The following is a 13330-nucleotide window of genomic DNA, read 5'->3' on the forward strand; positions in this document are numbered from 1 at the left end:
TATGATTGTCTGCAGTGGGTTGTCTCAGGATTATTTCGAGTGATTTGACCTACAATTTTTGATCCTTTTTGTTAAGAACAGTTTTTGTTAACTGTTAAGAACTGCGGGAAGTAACAGAAGTTTAAGTTCCCCAGAACTCTGCTCTCACACCTTTTTCCAACAGTTCACAAATTTTATCATAATGTCAAACAAAGTGCGCATGGACATTTTCCATGTATGAATGGATATGAATGAATCCACAGTAACTGCCAGTGAAGCTGCAACAATGGAGATTAAGACCAAGGAAAAATTGAGGTTGAATCTCAGTTTTACCAAGCTGGACTGGTATTTGCAGCACAGAAACAGATCTTTGTCCTAATGGTGCACACTAGTACTCCACAGTCACCTCCTCTCACCTTTCTTTGCTTAACACAATCCTGTTTCTTTTCCCCTGCTTCCTCTTAAATGCATCATTATTCATCAATTCAACTATGCCTTGAGGTCAGAATTTCCATAATGAAACTACTCACTAAGAAAATATTTTTTCCTGAATTCATGTTGAGGGGTTTTTTAGATTAGATTAGATTACTTACAGTGTGGAAACAGGCCCTTCGGCCCAACAAGTCCACACCGACCCGCCGAAGCGCAACCCACCCATACCCCTACATTTACCCCTTACCTAACACTACGGGCAATTTAGCATGGCCAATTCACCTGACCTGCACATCTTTGGAATGTGGGAGGAAACCGGAGCATCCGGAGAAAACCCACGCAGACACGGGGAGAACGTGCAAACTCCACACAGTCTGTCGCCTGAGTCGGGAATTGAACCCGGGTCTCAGGTGCTGTGAGGCAGCAGTGCTAACCACTGTGCCACCATGCCGCCCACTGTGCCACCATGCCGCCCACATCTTCATATCTTATATTTATGTTCTATGATTCTGAGTCTCAAAGAGTGGAAACATTCTCTCACAGATTGCCCGATGATACTCTTTCACCATCTGGAAGATCACGCCACCGGTCTTCATTTTTCTCGAGGAAGAGCCACAGCTTTCTCACCTTTTCCTGATAGGTGTAACATTTACATTCTGGTACCATTCTTATGATTTTTTTTGCCCTTTCTCCAGTGCTTCTAAAATCTTTGAGTAATTTGGAGATCAGAATTACTCAGTATTCAAAGTGTCCTCTAACTGAGGGTCATACACAAGTTGAATGTAACTTATAGCATGTTAACTCACAAAGAGAACTGAATTTGAATGTGAAGGGAGTTTAATCCCTGAAAAATATTAGTACATTAAAGTTTCTGGAATTTAGTGGGGCACACTTGGAGGTGAATGAGAGTTCTATGATAAGTAATTTAATGGATCAAATAATTAGACATCGATTTGAATCCCACCGTGGTATATCATAAAATTTAAACCCGTTTGATTCATTAATGTTCTTCTGGGAAGGTAATCTGCTATCCTCAGCTGGACTGGCCTACATGTGACTCCAGACCCACAGCAATGTGCTTGTCTTTGAGTTGCCTCTGAAAAGGCCAAGAGAGCCAACCAGTTCAAGGGCAACTAAGAATGGGCAAGGAAGATTGGCCTTGCCAGCAGTGCCCACGCCCCATGAAAGAATGAAGAGAATGAAATTATGGATTTAATCCAAAATCTGGGTGTAACAGCCTGCACCTGTGGAATTTGCCAGGATTGACAAAAGTGAGGACACAGCAGGTGATGATTCATCAATGAGCTTTACAGGTGGGAAAGTCTTCCACTCTTGAAAGTACATAGCTTGTTGTCCTACCATTTGGAAATGGCTGTGTTCTTAGTGCCTGTTCTGAGACCCTGATTTCACCACTTCCCAGATTATTTCCAAAAAGGTTGGAAACCTCTTTGCCGATTTGGTCTTCACTCCATCAGTTTAGGCAGCCCCACCTTCTGAGAAGGAACAAGTGAAGTATTGATGCCGATAGCACTAGAGGTTAGCACAAGCTGTCTTCTTTGCAGCTACTTGCTATTCAACAGGCACCAAGAGATACACCGAGATGTTGGTGTTACCTAGAGTATACAGACAGAGATTTCAAGTCTTGTGAAACACACAACTGTTCATTACTAACATCTGCACCCTCCTAGACTGAAGCCTCCAAAACAGTGGACCAGTGCTAGTGATCATCACGGTGATATCCTCCCAGTTTCTTTGTCTCAAGCAACATAGAATCCAGCCTTTAACTTGAAAAAATTCAATTGAGCAATACAGGGAGCCATTACACTCTACATGATTAATCAGGAAACAAAAGACATGGAATGCAAATGTTGCGTCTGAATTGAAGAGTCACAACATAATTTGCTTCTGTAATAAACAGACGCTGCTGATGACATCACAACTAAATGTCTGACAATAAAATTGCAGTGATATCTGGACTTTCCAATTCCATTCATCTGAAAGTGAAGGCAAACATTTTGGTTTTTTTGTATATAACCTTGTTGATCCATGTTACCACTTTTCGTGATCTCTGTATGTGCACCTCTAAATCATTCTTCGATTAGGCATGCACTTTCCAAGGCGTAATTATTGTTCCTACGAAGTTGTACCACCTCTCACATACCCGGAGTGAGGTCCATTGGTCATTTAGACATACTTTTAACTGAACTATTTTGTCCTCCTCCTATACTAAATACACTCTTTAGAATTTAATATCATCTGCAAGTTTTGAAATTAGTTTCACAATTCACAAAACGAAATAGTTTATGCAAATGTGAACAATTTGTCCCAGCACCAATCCTTGTGGAATGTTAGTACTTAATAAATATTGCCTGTCTGAGTAAAGGAACAAGATTTTCAGCTTTTAGTATAGTCAGTGAACTTAGGGTAAATTACACTCTGAATTAGTCTGGTTTCAGAAGCTTTTATTTTGCTCAACTTTTTGCTCAAACTAATTTGGTAATTGCCAGCCATAAAATCTATATAATTGATATAAATATTTTCTATTAAAAAGTTACATTAAAAATATCCCTTTACATCTTTAAGAGTGATTACCTGCTGCAAACGCATTTATTTTAAAATTAATCATTTTAATATGTGTTTACTTCACCCTCTCAGTGACTTGATTTCATGTATCTGACACCACATTGGTTTGCATTATATAGTTTGCTACTAAATTTGAAACCAAATCCTGAAAAGCTTTTAAAATCTGTTGGTGACTGTCCCTAATTCTTAAAAAACATGTTTCATGTAAGGACTCTCCCTGAAGGTCCACGGCTGGGCACAGTCACTGGAAACTAGCCATGGTGATTAATTCCACTTGTATCCAGAGAGTAGGTGATACCAACTTCAAGCACAGCATCTTTTAAAAAACATGAGAAGGTAGTGCATGCCCAGTTTGTACTAAATGTGCCATCGAAACTCCTTGATTTTCTGTTCAGCATTGACCTAATGGTGCAGAAACTCCTCTCCTCCGCCTCTTTTTTTCTGTACCTAACCAGTTTGCTCTCCATTCTGCTACTTGTTCCCAACTCTGCATTCTCAGATGTCAGGCATTAATCTATTATTTGATATATTAACAGAAGCCTGTTGTAATTCCAAATACATTGCTGCCTCTACTTCACTCTTCACGACGTGTTCTGTTATGTGGTCAATAAATCCAATGACAGTGTTCAAGCATGACCTTCCACTTTTATAGCCAGGCCAATTCTGGTTTATTACATTTTCTATTTCTGAATGTTTTTATATGATGTTTTCAAGTAAGTATTCCATTCCCTTACCTACCACCTAAATTAATTCATCTGTAATTCCTTGGCGTATGTTCTTGTTTAACTTTTCAATTATTTGAATTAATATTAGTAGTCTGCCAATCCTCCAGCAATATCCCATTTCTAATGAGTTTCCAGTCCTAATATCACACATTTGAATATCCCTTATATTTCAAGATGCTATGAAGGGACTGAAAGATTCCACCATGCTCACCTATTCACTAAAACTTTGGACAAATTGAGTTCTCCTTTGTGTGATTTTTCTGTCAGTTCAGTGAATTTTGCTGCATTTCTGTTATCATAAAATGTGACTCAAAGTAAAACCCAGCAACTCCAGCAGCATCTGTGAAGAGAAATCAAAGTTAGTGTCTTGAGTCCGGTGACCCTTCCTCAGAACCCATTCTATGGTTCCAGTTTATGAAAGGAGAAAAACCAGTAACTCCCAATTGTGCAGTGTTGCTTATGCATTCTTCATTTTATGTCTGGGAGAAAGTAGTAAATGTGAATTTTAAGTTTGATTCAGCAGAGACCATTTCAACTGAACTCTGCAGTGAGAAACTGCAACTATCACATTGGGATTTTCTTTTCTAAATTTCACTGCAAAGGAAAATTGGATAGTAGGCCATAAGACGTAGGAACAGAAGTAGGCCAATCAAAACTTTGAGTCTGTTCTCCAGTATATTCAATGCCTTTCAACTCCCACTCAAGATGTAAGTTACCCTTTCTATATAATGAACTTTTGGAAGGCCTATTGGGAGTTTCAAAGGAGACTCTAATGGAAGGGAAAACTCTTGCAATAAAATAACAGGTTATAAATTGGTATTGAATCAAACCGAAAGAACAAGATTTACTACTTGACTCTAGTCTGAAACAAAGGACATGATTTCAGTTTTTTTCATTTGTTTTGCTTCAACACTTAAACCAAAGTCAACATAGACTAAGTGTGATTTATATAGAAAAATTGCCTTTAAAACAGGAGAGGAGTGTAGGTTTGTTTTCCTCCCTTAGGGTTATTAATCTGTTTTTTTGGGAAAGACAATTCCGCAACTATGGAAACCGGGTTCTGGAACATATTCAAGATTGAATTAGATAGCTGTTTGGTCAACAAAGGAATTTGAGAGCTATGGGAATGGACAGAAAAGTGGGTTTGATGCCATTAGCATATCATCCATGATCTCATTGAGTGGTGGAGGAGGCTCAAAGAGCATATGGGCCTACTCCTGTTCCTGTGTCTAAAGTTCCAAAAACCATGACCAATATAAATTTGTAAATGATACATTAATCAGCAGATACATAAAGATTGATCTCATGACATATCAACCATCTATTCAGTGTATACAACACCCATTTCCACCAAATTGTCATTCAAAGCTCCAGTCTTTCCAAGGTAGATTCAAGCTCCTTTGATTTAAGGATTTAATGGCAGGTTCTTACCTCTGACAGCAATTCCCTGGTAACCTGAGTTCCATAGCTACAATTGAAATAATTCCACAGAAGCAAGCATCATGAGCGCAACTCATGATGAGAACACAGGTTTGGGAGGTGCAACCTCTGTTGCCAAATTCATCTCTCCCTAAACGTATTTCACAGATGTGTCAGCACACTTGAGGCCGGGGATTGAGCCACTACTGCCTCCAGTCACCCTCCAATGGTCTGTAAAACATGGATCCATCAACATACTCATTTATTAATTTTTGTTTCTAATTAACCAATTCAGAAATATTATGGCTCATCTAGAGCAGGTGAGACTTGAACCCAGGTATACTGGCTCAAAGACACAGACACTACCGCTTTGGCACGAGAATCCTTACTCATTTGTTAGGTAACATTAGATATTAGTTTGTAATTGGCAATAGTTGCTCCAATTGAACAGTTAACAATTTAATAGTATCCAGAAGAACCAACCTTGAAATATCAGGGCAAAAATTGCTCATTCTCCTTTGCTTTAGCTGTATTTACATCTGGAAAAAAAGCATTATCTAGATTTGCCTCCCAAAACGTGTATCATATTTTAATACCATCACATTTATGATGTAGCTATTTCAACTATAAAAGTCAGGGCAGTAGAAATTATGTAATCAAGCCATGTGGAAGATGAACAATAGGAAAAGGGTCAAAAAGAAGTTATATACGTGAGTGAATAGAGCCCATCTCAACCTTGCTTTTAGTGAAAAGCAACTTGTCTGCAAAACCCAGAACATCCCTTTCCAGCAAAACTGAGTTAAATATTTGGAGACTGAATGTAAAAGTTCGAACTATGTGTAAACTGAAGAGCTTGTAACAGTGATTAAAATCTGATTGAAGATTTGTAGCTCGGGTGTCCGTTGTTGTGGTTCTGCTCGCCGAGCTGGAAGTTTTTGCTGCAAACGTTTCGTTTCCTGGCTAGGGAACATCATCAGTGCTGTTGGAGCCTCGTGTGAAGCGCTGCTTTGATGTTTCTTCCGGTATTTATATTGGTTTGTTCTTGCCGCTTCCGGGTGTCAGTTTCAGCTGCAGTGATTTGTATGTGGGGTCCAGGTCGATGTGTCTGTTGATGGATGTTCTTGCCGTTTTTGGGTGTCAGTTTCAGCTGTAGTGGTTTGTATATGGTGTCCAGGTCAATGTATCTGTTGATGGAGTTTGGGGATGAATGCCATGCTTCTAGGAATTCTCTGGCTGTTCTCTGTCTGGCTTGTCCTATGATAGTGGTGTTTTCCCAGTCAAATTCATGTTGCTGGTTGTCTGAGTGTATGGCTACTAGAGATAGCTGGTCGTGTCGTTTTGTGGCTAGCTGATGTTCATGGACGCGGATTGTTAGCTGTCTTCCTGTTTGTCCTATATAGTGTTTTGTGCAGTCCTTGCATGGTATTTTATAAACTACGTTAGTTTGGCTCATGCTGGGTATTGGGTCCTTTGTTCTAGTGAGTTGTTGTCTGAGCGTGGATGTTGGCTTCTGTGCTGTTATGAGTCCTAAGGATCGCAGTAGTCTGGCTGTCAGTTCTGAGACGCTCCTGACGTATGGTAGAGTGGCTATTCCTTTTGGTTGTGGCATGTCCTCGTTCCTCAGTCTATCTCTTAGGCATCTGGTGATAAAGTTGCGTGGGTATCCGTTTTTGGCGAATACCTTGTATAGATGTTCCTCTTCCTCTTTTCGCAGTTCTGGTGTACTGCAGTGTGTTGTGGCCCTTTTGAATAGTGTCCTGATGCAGCTTCGTTTGTGTGTGTTGGGGTGGTTACTTTCATAGTTTAAGACTTGGTCTGTGTGTGTTGGTTTCCTGTGTACCCTTGTGGTGAATTCTCCGTTATAGAAACACACCGAATCATCAACGCCACACTCACAGGAATCCGATTCACACGAGAAGAGGAAAAGGATAGCCAACTCCCATTCCTAGACGTGTTAGTAGAGAGAACACCCAACGGAGAATTCACCACAAGGGTACACAGGAAACCAACACACACAGACCAAGTCTTAAACTATGAAAGTAACCACCCCAACACACACAAACGAAGCTGCATCAGGACACTATTCAAAAGGGCCACAACACACTGCAGTACACCAGAACTGCGAAAAGAGGAAGAGGAACATCTATACAAGGTATTCGCCAAAAACGGATACCCACACAACTTTATCACCAGATGCCTAAGAGATAGACCGAGGAACGAGGACATGCCACAACCAAAAGGACTAGCCACTCTACCATACGTCAGGAGCATCTCAGAACTGACAGCCAGACTACTGCGACCCTTAGGACTCATAACAGCACAGAAGCCAACATCCACGCTCAGACAACAACTCACTAGAACAAAGGACCCAATACCCAGCATGAGCCAAACTAACGTAGTTTATAAAATTCCATGCAAGGACTGCACAAAACACTATATAGGACAAACAGGAAGACAGCTAACAATCCGCATCCATGAACATCAGCTAGCCACAAAACGACACGACCAGCTATCTCTAGTAGCCATACAGTCAGACAACCAGCAACATGAATTTGACTGGGAAAACACCACTATCATAGGACAAGCCAGACAGAGAACAGCCAGAGAATTCCTAGAAGCATGGCATTCATCCCCAAACTCCATCAACAGACACATTGACCTGGACACCATATACAAACCACTACAGCTGAAACTGACACCCAAAAACGGCAAGAACATCCAACAACAGACACATCGACCTGGACCCCACATACAAATCACTGCAGCTGAAACTGACACCCGGAAGCGGCAAGAACAAACCAATATAAATACCGGAAGAAACATCAAAGCAGCGCTTCACACGAGGCCCCAACAGCACTGATGATGTTCCCTAGCCAGGAAACGAAACGTTTGCAGCAAAAACTTCCAGCTCGGCGAGCAGAACCACAACATTGTAACAGTGAGTTTATCATCTGAGATTGCAAAGCTGAGGAAAGACAGAGAGAGAATTGGAAAAGCAAAACTCCAGTGTTAATGAATTGTAGAGCCAGGAAAAATCTGCTGCCAGGTGGCTATGCCTGTGTTGAGCTGGGATTTGACGAGCAAAAGATGGTTGGAGGGAAAAGCCTTGCTGGAACTAAGTGAAAGACTCAAGAAGTCTCAACTCTTGCAAAATAAAATCTTTGAAACAGTGCTGGGGACTGGGACCAAGTATGTTCATCTTCCAATTTCTTATAAGTATCTGGCTTGAGTTTTGGGACTGTGGGTGGAAATTTGAGTTAAAGAATTTGGTGAAGAGAAAAAAAACCTGTGTTTGTTGTACTTCCAATACTTTAACAGGACTGACTCATTAAGATAGCTTGTAGTATTGTAGTATTCATGCTCTTTGATTTTGGCTTGTAAAATTATTTTGATTTAAATGATGAACGTTGTGGCTTCATTCTTATATTCATATTCGATTTTTCTGATTCTTAAGTGAATAAATAAATAGACACCTTACTGGTCTCTACTGAGATTGTAGCACAACAGATAGAGAATATTTATGGTTCATTCTCAAGTAGAAAGCATCCCCGTTAGTTGAGCAAATTAACAAGATCATACACAGTGTCCATTATTTTTTTGAATACATGTGGTCGGAAGGTGAGGCTTCCCAAAAGAGCAGAAAGTTGGGGAATTCCTGCTTCTATATGCCTTGTCCATATTTGTCATTGCATAGTAATCAGGATCAAGAAACTCTGCTCATTCTGATGAGACTCACTAGGATCCTCACTGTAGTTCAACCGTGATGAGCTGTCAACTGGCAATTGTCAACCTGGGGCAGTCTTTGTCTGTGTTAAATAATATCACCTTTCACTGGTTCTTCATCTCCTGATCAGACATGAGGTTCTTGTGGACTGCATCTTTAAAAGAATGGAAGAATATGTTATTGAGGAGATGTAGTTCCTCAAAAAAGTGTAGCACCAGTGTACCATGCTGTGGAGTGACAGCCTGTTACTGTTTACTTTAAATACATTAATCTTCAAAAACAATTAACAGACTTTTCTTACCTGATGAGTTTGTCTTGAGCTCCAGAATTTCTTGTCCAACCCATCCAATTCCACTATAGAGTGTCTCAAATTTACCTCTGTAGCCTTAAAATTAGGTCCTGTTTTCTTGATGTTCAACTGGCTTGTGCAGTGATAGAGGTAAACAATATAGTTATTTATTTTGATCTCAATATTCTGCACTACCCCGTTCTGCAGGCCTGAATTGCTAGTTGAGTTATGGGTCACTATATCTGTTTAGCTCTGCTTGCACTTAGTCATATTTGAGCTTTGCCAGTGTCTTATGATTGGTTATTTGACTTGAGTGTCCAAGGTGGGTGGACAATTCCAGCCGAATTAAATCAGATTTTTATTCTGTGCTCTTCCAACATGATTCCCTGTGTAATGTATGACTTAGATGATCCCCAATCTATGAAATGCTTCCTCCTTTGTCTAAGGTCATGGACTAGTGATTACACCTATAACCTCCCCAGTCTGTGTCTGCTACACACTGACTAAACTCTGTAAATCATCAAACAGCCTGCTTTATGTACTTACGTATTTACTTTGCTAGGAGTAATGGATAAAAGCATCCTATCAGTCTCTGTGGAGCAAGAGTGTCATGAAATGTTAAAGTAGACTCTCCAATCTATTTATCTGGTTGCCTGAAGGAAAGATGATGGTGTAGTAGGGAAAGTGGTGATAAGGGACATTACATTCAGTTCACCCTTTAATAGTTCAGTATGCTTTTTGTATGTGACAATTGGGTAAAATGATCAATATTAAGTTTACATTTCAAACTGTCTTTTATTAAAGATTACTCCATCTGTAACAACAATATATTTATACCACTAAACCGTACACAGGGCAATGTATTTTAATTGAGGCTGAAGATTTAAACAATGCTTTTATTAATCCAACAACATAAGTTTTCTTCTGTTCATGGAAAGGAAATGTCACCAGAGTATTTATCTTACATTTTAAATAGAGAAAAACGGTGTGCTAGTCGTAACAGTGATCAGTGGGCACTCTCTAAGGTATTTGTTGCATCAACAGTTGGCTCAGTGGTTAGCATTGCTGCTTCACAGCATCAGGGACTTGAGTTTCATTCCAGACTTAAGCTTGAACATTTTCCCCATGTCTGCATGGGTTTCTTCCAACAATACAAAGTTGTGCAGGTTAGGTAGATTGGCCATGCTACATTGTCCATAATGTCCAGGGATGTTTATTTTCGGTGATTAGCCATGGAAAATGCAGAGATATGATAAGGGGTCGGGTTTAGGTGGGATGCTTTTCAAAAGGTCACTGTGGGCTCAATGGGCTGAATGGCCTGCTAACTTACTGTAGGGATTCTATGATTCTATGACAGCAGCTGACGTGTTTGCGAAAGATTTTGGTGTGCATTTTAGAAGCTTACAAGCAGTGTGTTTCATAATAATGGGTTTTTAGGAAACGTTAATTTAATAGCACAGTGGGTTAACTTTTTAAACCTCCATCACCACTCTCAGATTTTGGTAGATACCTTTTCCTGCATGGTGATGCTGTGATGTTGAACTCCAAATGTTAATGCTGTAACAATTGGACATTTTCCAGAACCATTCTCATTTGCAATGATGCAATTTCTATCAATGATTTATTTGTAATATTGCTCACCTACGGACAGCAAATTGGATGATTACGAAATGTGATTGTGCGTATAAAGGTGACAATTGCAATTATGTTGGTTTTGTTTTAAACTGAGGTGATTGAGTGAAAAATCCAGTGGTAAAAGGGCAAAGCACTGAAACAGGGAACCTTGTGTCAGTTGTCAAAGAAAATAATAACCCATCAAGTGACAAAACGAACCCTGTGGATCATTAATAGTGCTACAGCGAACTCACAGTGGGCTTTATTAGAAGTAAATTGTGACTTTCAGTCCATTGCTGCAATATTGCAGTTGGAGATTTATTTTAATAGGCACCTTTGGAAAGATGATTGGACTAGAGGTGTCAAGGGTTTACTGAAGTGTCGCCCCTATATCTTGTTGTAAGTTCCTTTCGTGGAGAGGAAATTATGGTCCTTTGTATTTCTGGTTTGCTTAATTATTTTCCGATGGCTCTTCAAACATCAGAAGAGAATGAATATAATTTATTTAGTGCAGTTGCACAGCTGATGTATTTCAGACTATCACTGGTCTGAAAAATATCCTGGAACCTTTGGAGGAGCTTGTGATTCATGGGTGTGAAAATGAAATTTAATTTTGTTCTTATCCTTATAATGGAGAAGGAATTGAATAAGTAGTGCACATTGTGCTCTGAAGCACTTTGTATTATAATGTTTTGTTTGTAACTACAGATTGGGGTTTCACAGCAGCCAGTAATTGCATTGTGTGTGTTTTCATTATAGGAACGTTGGATTTGTGCCTTTACAATAGATTACTGCGTTCAGCAGAGAGGTCACACTCTAATGCCAGTGACCCTGAAAAATTAATAAGGAGGATTGCCATGTTTGTGATTTACTCAGATGTAGCTGTGTACATAATGAAGACTTAAGGCTCTGCCACAACTACAAACCACATTGTTTGGCTGTTTGGTCACAAGTAAATGATTTAAAAAGCTGGTGTTGACCTTCTGTTGACTTTTTAGCAACAGCCTGATTCTATTCCATGTAATTATTTGTAGTGATACAAGAAGGTTATTTAAGGTTGTTACTGCCCCAAATAAATTCACATTATTTTTATGAGGTCAAATGAGTAATAAGAGAAAAACCCAACAAACTACTGTAGATTTACAGTGCTAGAATACCAGAGGTATAAGCTGCTTCCATTGCTTTGCAGTTGCTTGCTGCACTGAGTGGGAGCTGAGACTTGGCTTTTCCAGTGATAAATGTGAGTGAATATGATGACGTGTAAGGAAATAATTTCTTACAGAACAGTCTAATATTCACAATAGCCAGTCAAAATACTTCCACCTTTTACGAAAAGGGAAAATATGTCTTATTTTGTACTACCGTGCATATGCAACAGATATGTAATAACCGTTTCAAATTGCAGGCTGTAATTCAGTAGTTTTGTATCTTTTGATATCACTATGTATTGGAAAACTATTAGTATAATGATCTCAACATCAACGAAGTCCCAGGTATGTGATCATATTATAAAGATACCATTAATACTTACAGAAAAATAATTAATCACATCCTTGTGATTAATTCCAACTGTTGACTGTTTAGAGGAACATCTTATTGCATTTCACCAATGACCTCAATTATACTGAACTGCTAAATTTTGTTTTCACAATCCGGATCTACATACACTAAATAGGTTCAATCAGTATAAACAAGCAGAAACGATACATCCACGTGAATCCAGCATAATCAGAACCTCGGACTATTCTGAGAGTTTCTGAATGTCCAAAACAGCGAAAAGCTTCAACTTTTCTATTCCTCTTTCTTTTTATAAACCACAGAATCACAAGTACAGAAAATGCATCATAAAACTATGAGGGTGAAAATGAGTAAGAGATAAAACTGCTATGGTGGGATAGCCTAAGCATAATTAAGAATAACAAATGACTGCTGCATCTCAGAAAAAATATTGTCTCAGCTCCAACAGATTTCTCTTTCTTCTGCTTTTCTCCCTCAATCTAGTCAATTGATCCTGGCCAGCAGTTTACATGGGAACATTCAAACATGGAAGTCAACAAACCAAAGAATAGATATGCAAACGTAATTGCATATGACCATTCACGGGTTCTCTTATCCGCGATTGATGGTAAGTGAAGTTTCTGAACTGACACACTTGTGAAAATCTGAACTTGGCAGCTCCTGACCTTTGGGAAAAATCTGCTCTTGGGAAAAGTCTCAAAGTCACACTTCAAAATGTTCATTTCTTCCTTCAGGAATGAAGTTGGGATTACAAGCTAATTCATTTTTCACTTTGAGCAAAAACGTGGTGACTGTGTTATCATTTTGCTTTCTTTATTGTTTCATGGGATGTGTGCATCACTGAATTGTTTCCCTTGAACTGAATAGCTTGCTAAACCAACTCAGCGGGCAGTTAAAAGTCTGCTATGAATTTGGCGTCACATGTAGGCCAGACAGAATGAGAAAGACAGTTTCCTTCCCTAAAGGATATTAGTTAACCAGGTGATTTTTTTTTACAACAATCGATAATAGTTTCATGGTCACCATTTACAATGACTAGCTTTTTAT

At 39.3% G+C, this 13330-nt stretch overlaps 1 protein-coding gene across 4 annotated transcripts in view; it reads left to right on the forward strand.

Moving 5' to 3' along the window:
• Positions 1 to 13330, forward strand: part of LOC132824449 (receptor-type tyrosine-protein phosphatase delta-like) — a 588252-nt gene that overhangs the window by 488897 nt on the left and 86025 nt on the right. For all 4 annotated transcript variants that reach the window (XM_060838969.1, XM_060838986.1, XM_060838977.1 and 1 more), the window contains one exon: positions 12767 to 12890. In XM_060838969.1, coding sequence (XP_060694952.1) covers positions 12767 to 12890 — 124 coding nt within the window. The remainder of the gene's footprint in view (positions 1 to 12766; positions 12891 to 13330) is intronic.

The sequence above is a fragment of the Hemiscyllium ocellatum genome, chromosome 2 (genome assembly GCF_020745735.1).
Source record: "Hemiscyllium ocellatum isolate sHemOce1 chromosome 2, sHemOce1.pat.X.cur, whole genome shotgun sequence".
Lineage (NCBI taxonomy): Eukaryota > Metazoa > Chordata > Chondrichthyes > Orectolobiformes > Hemiscylliidae > Hemiscyllium > Hemiscyllium ocellatum.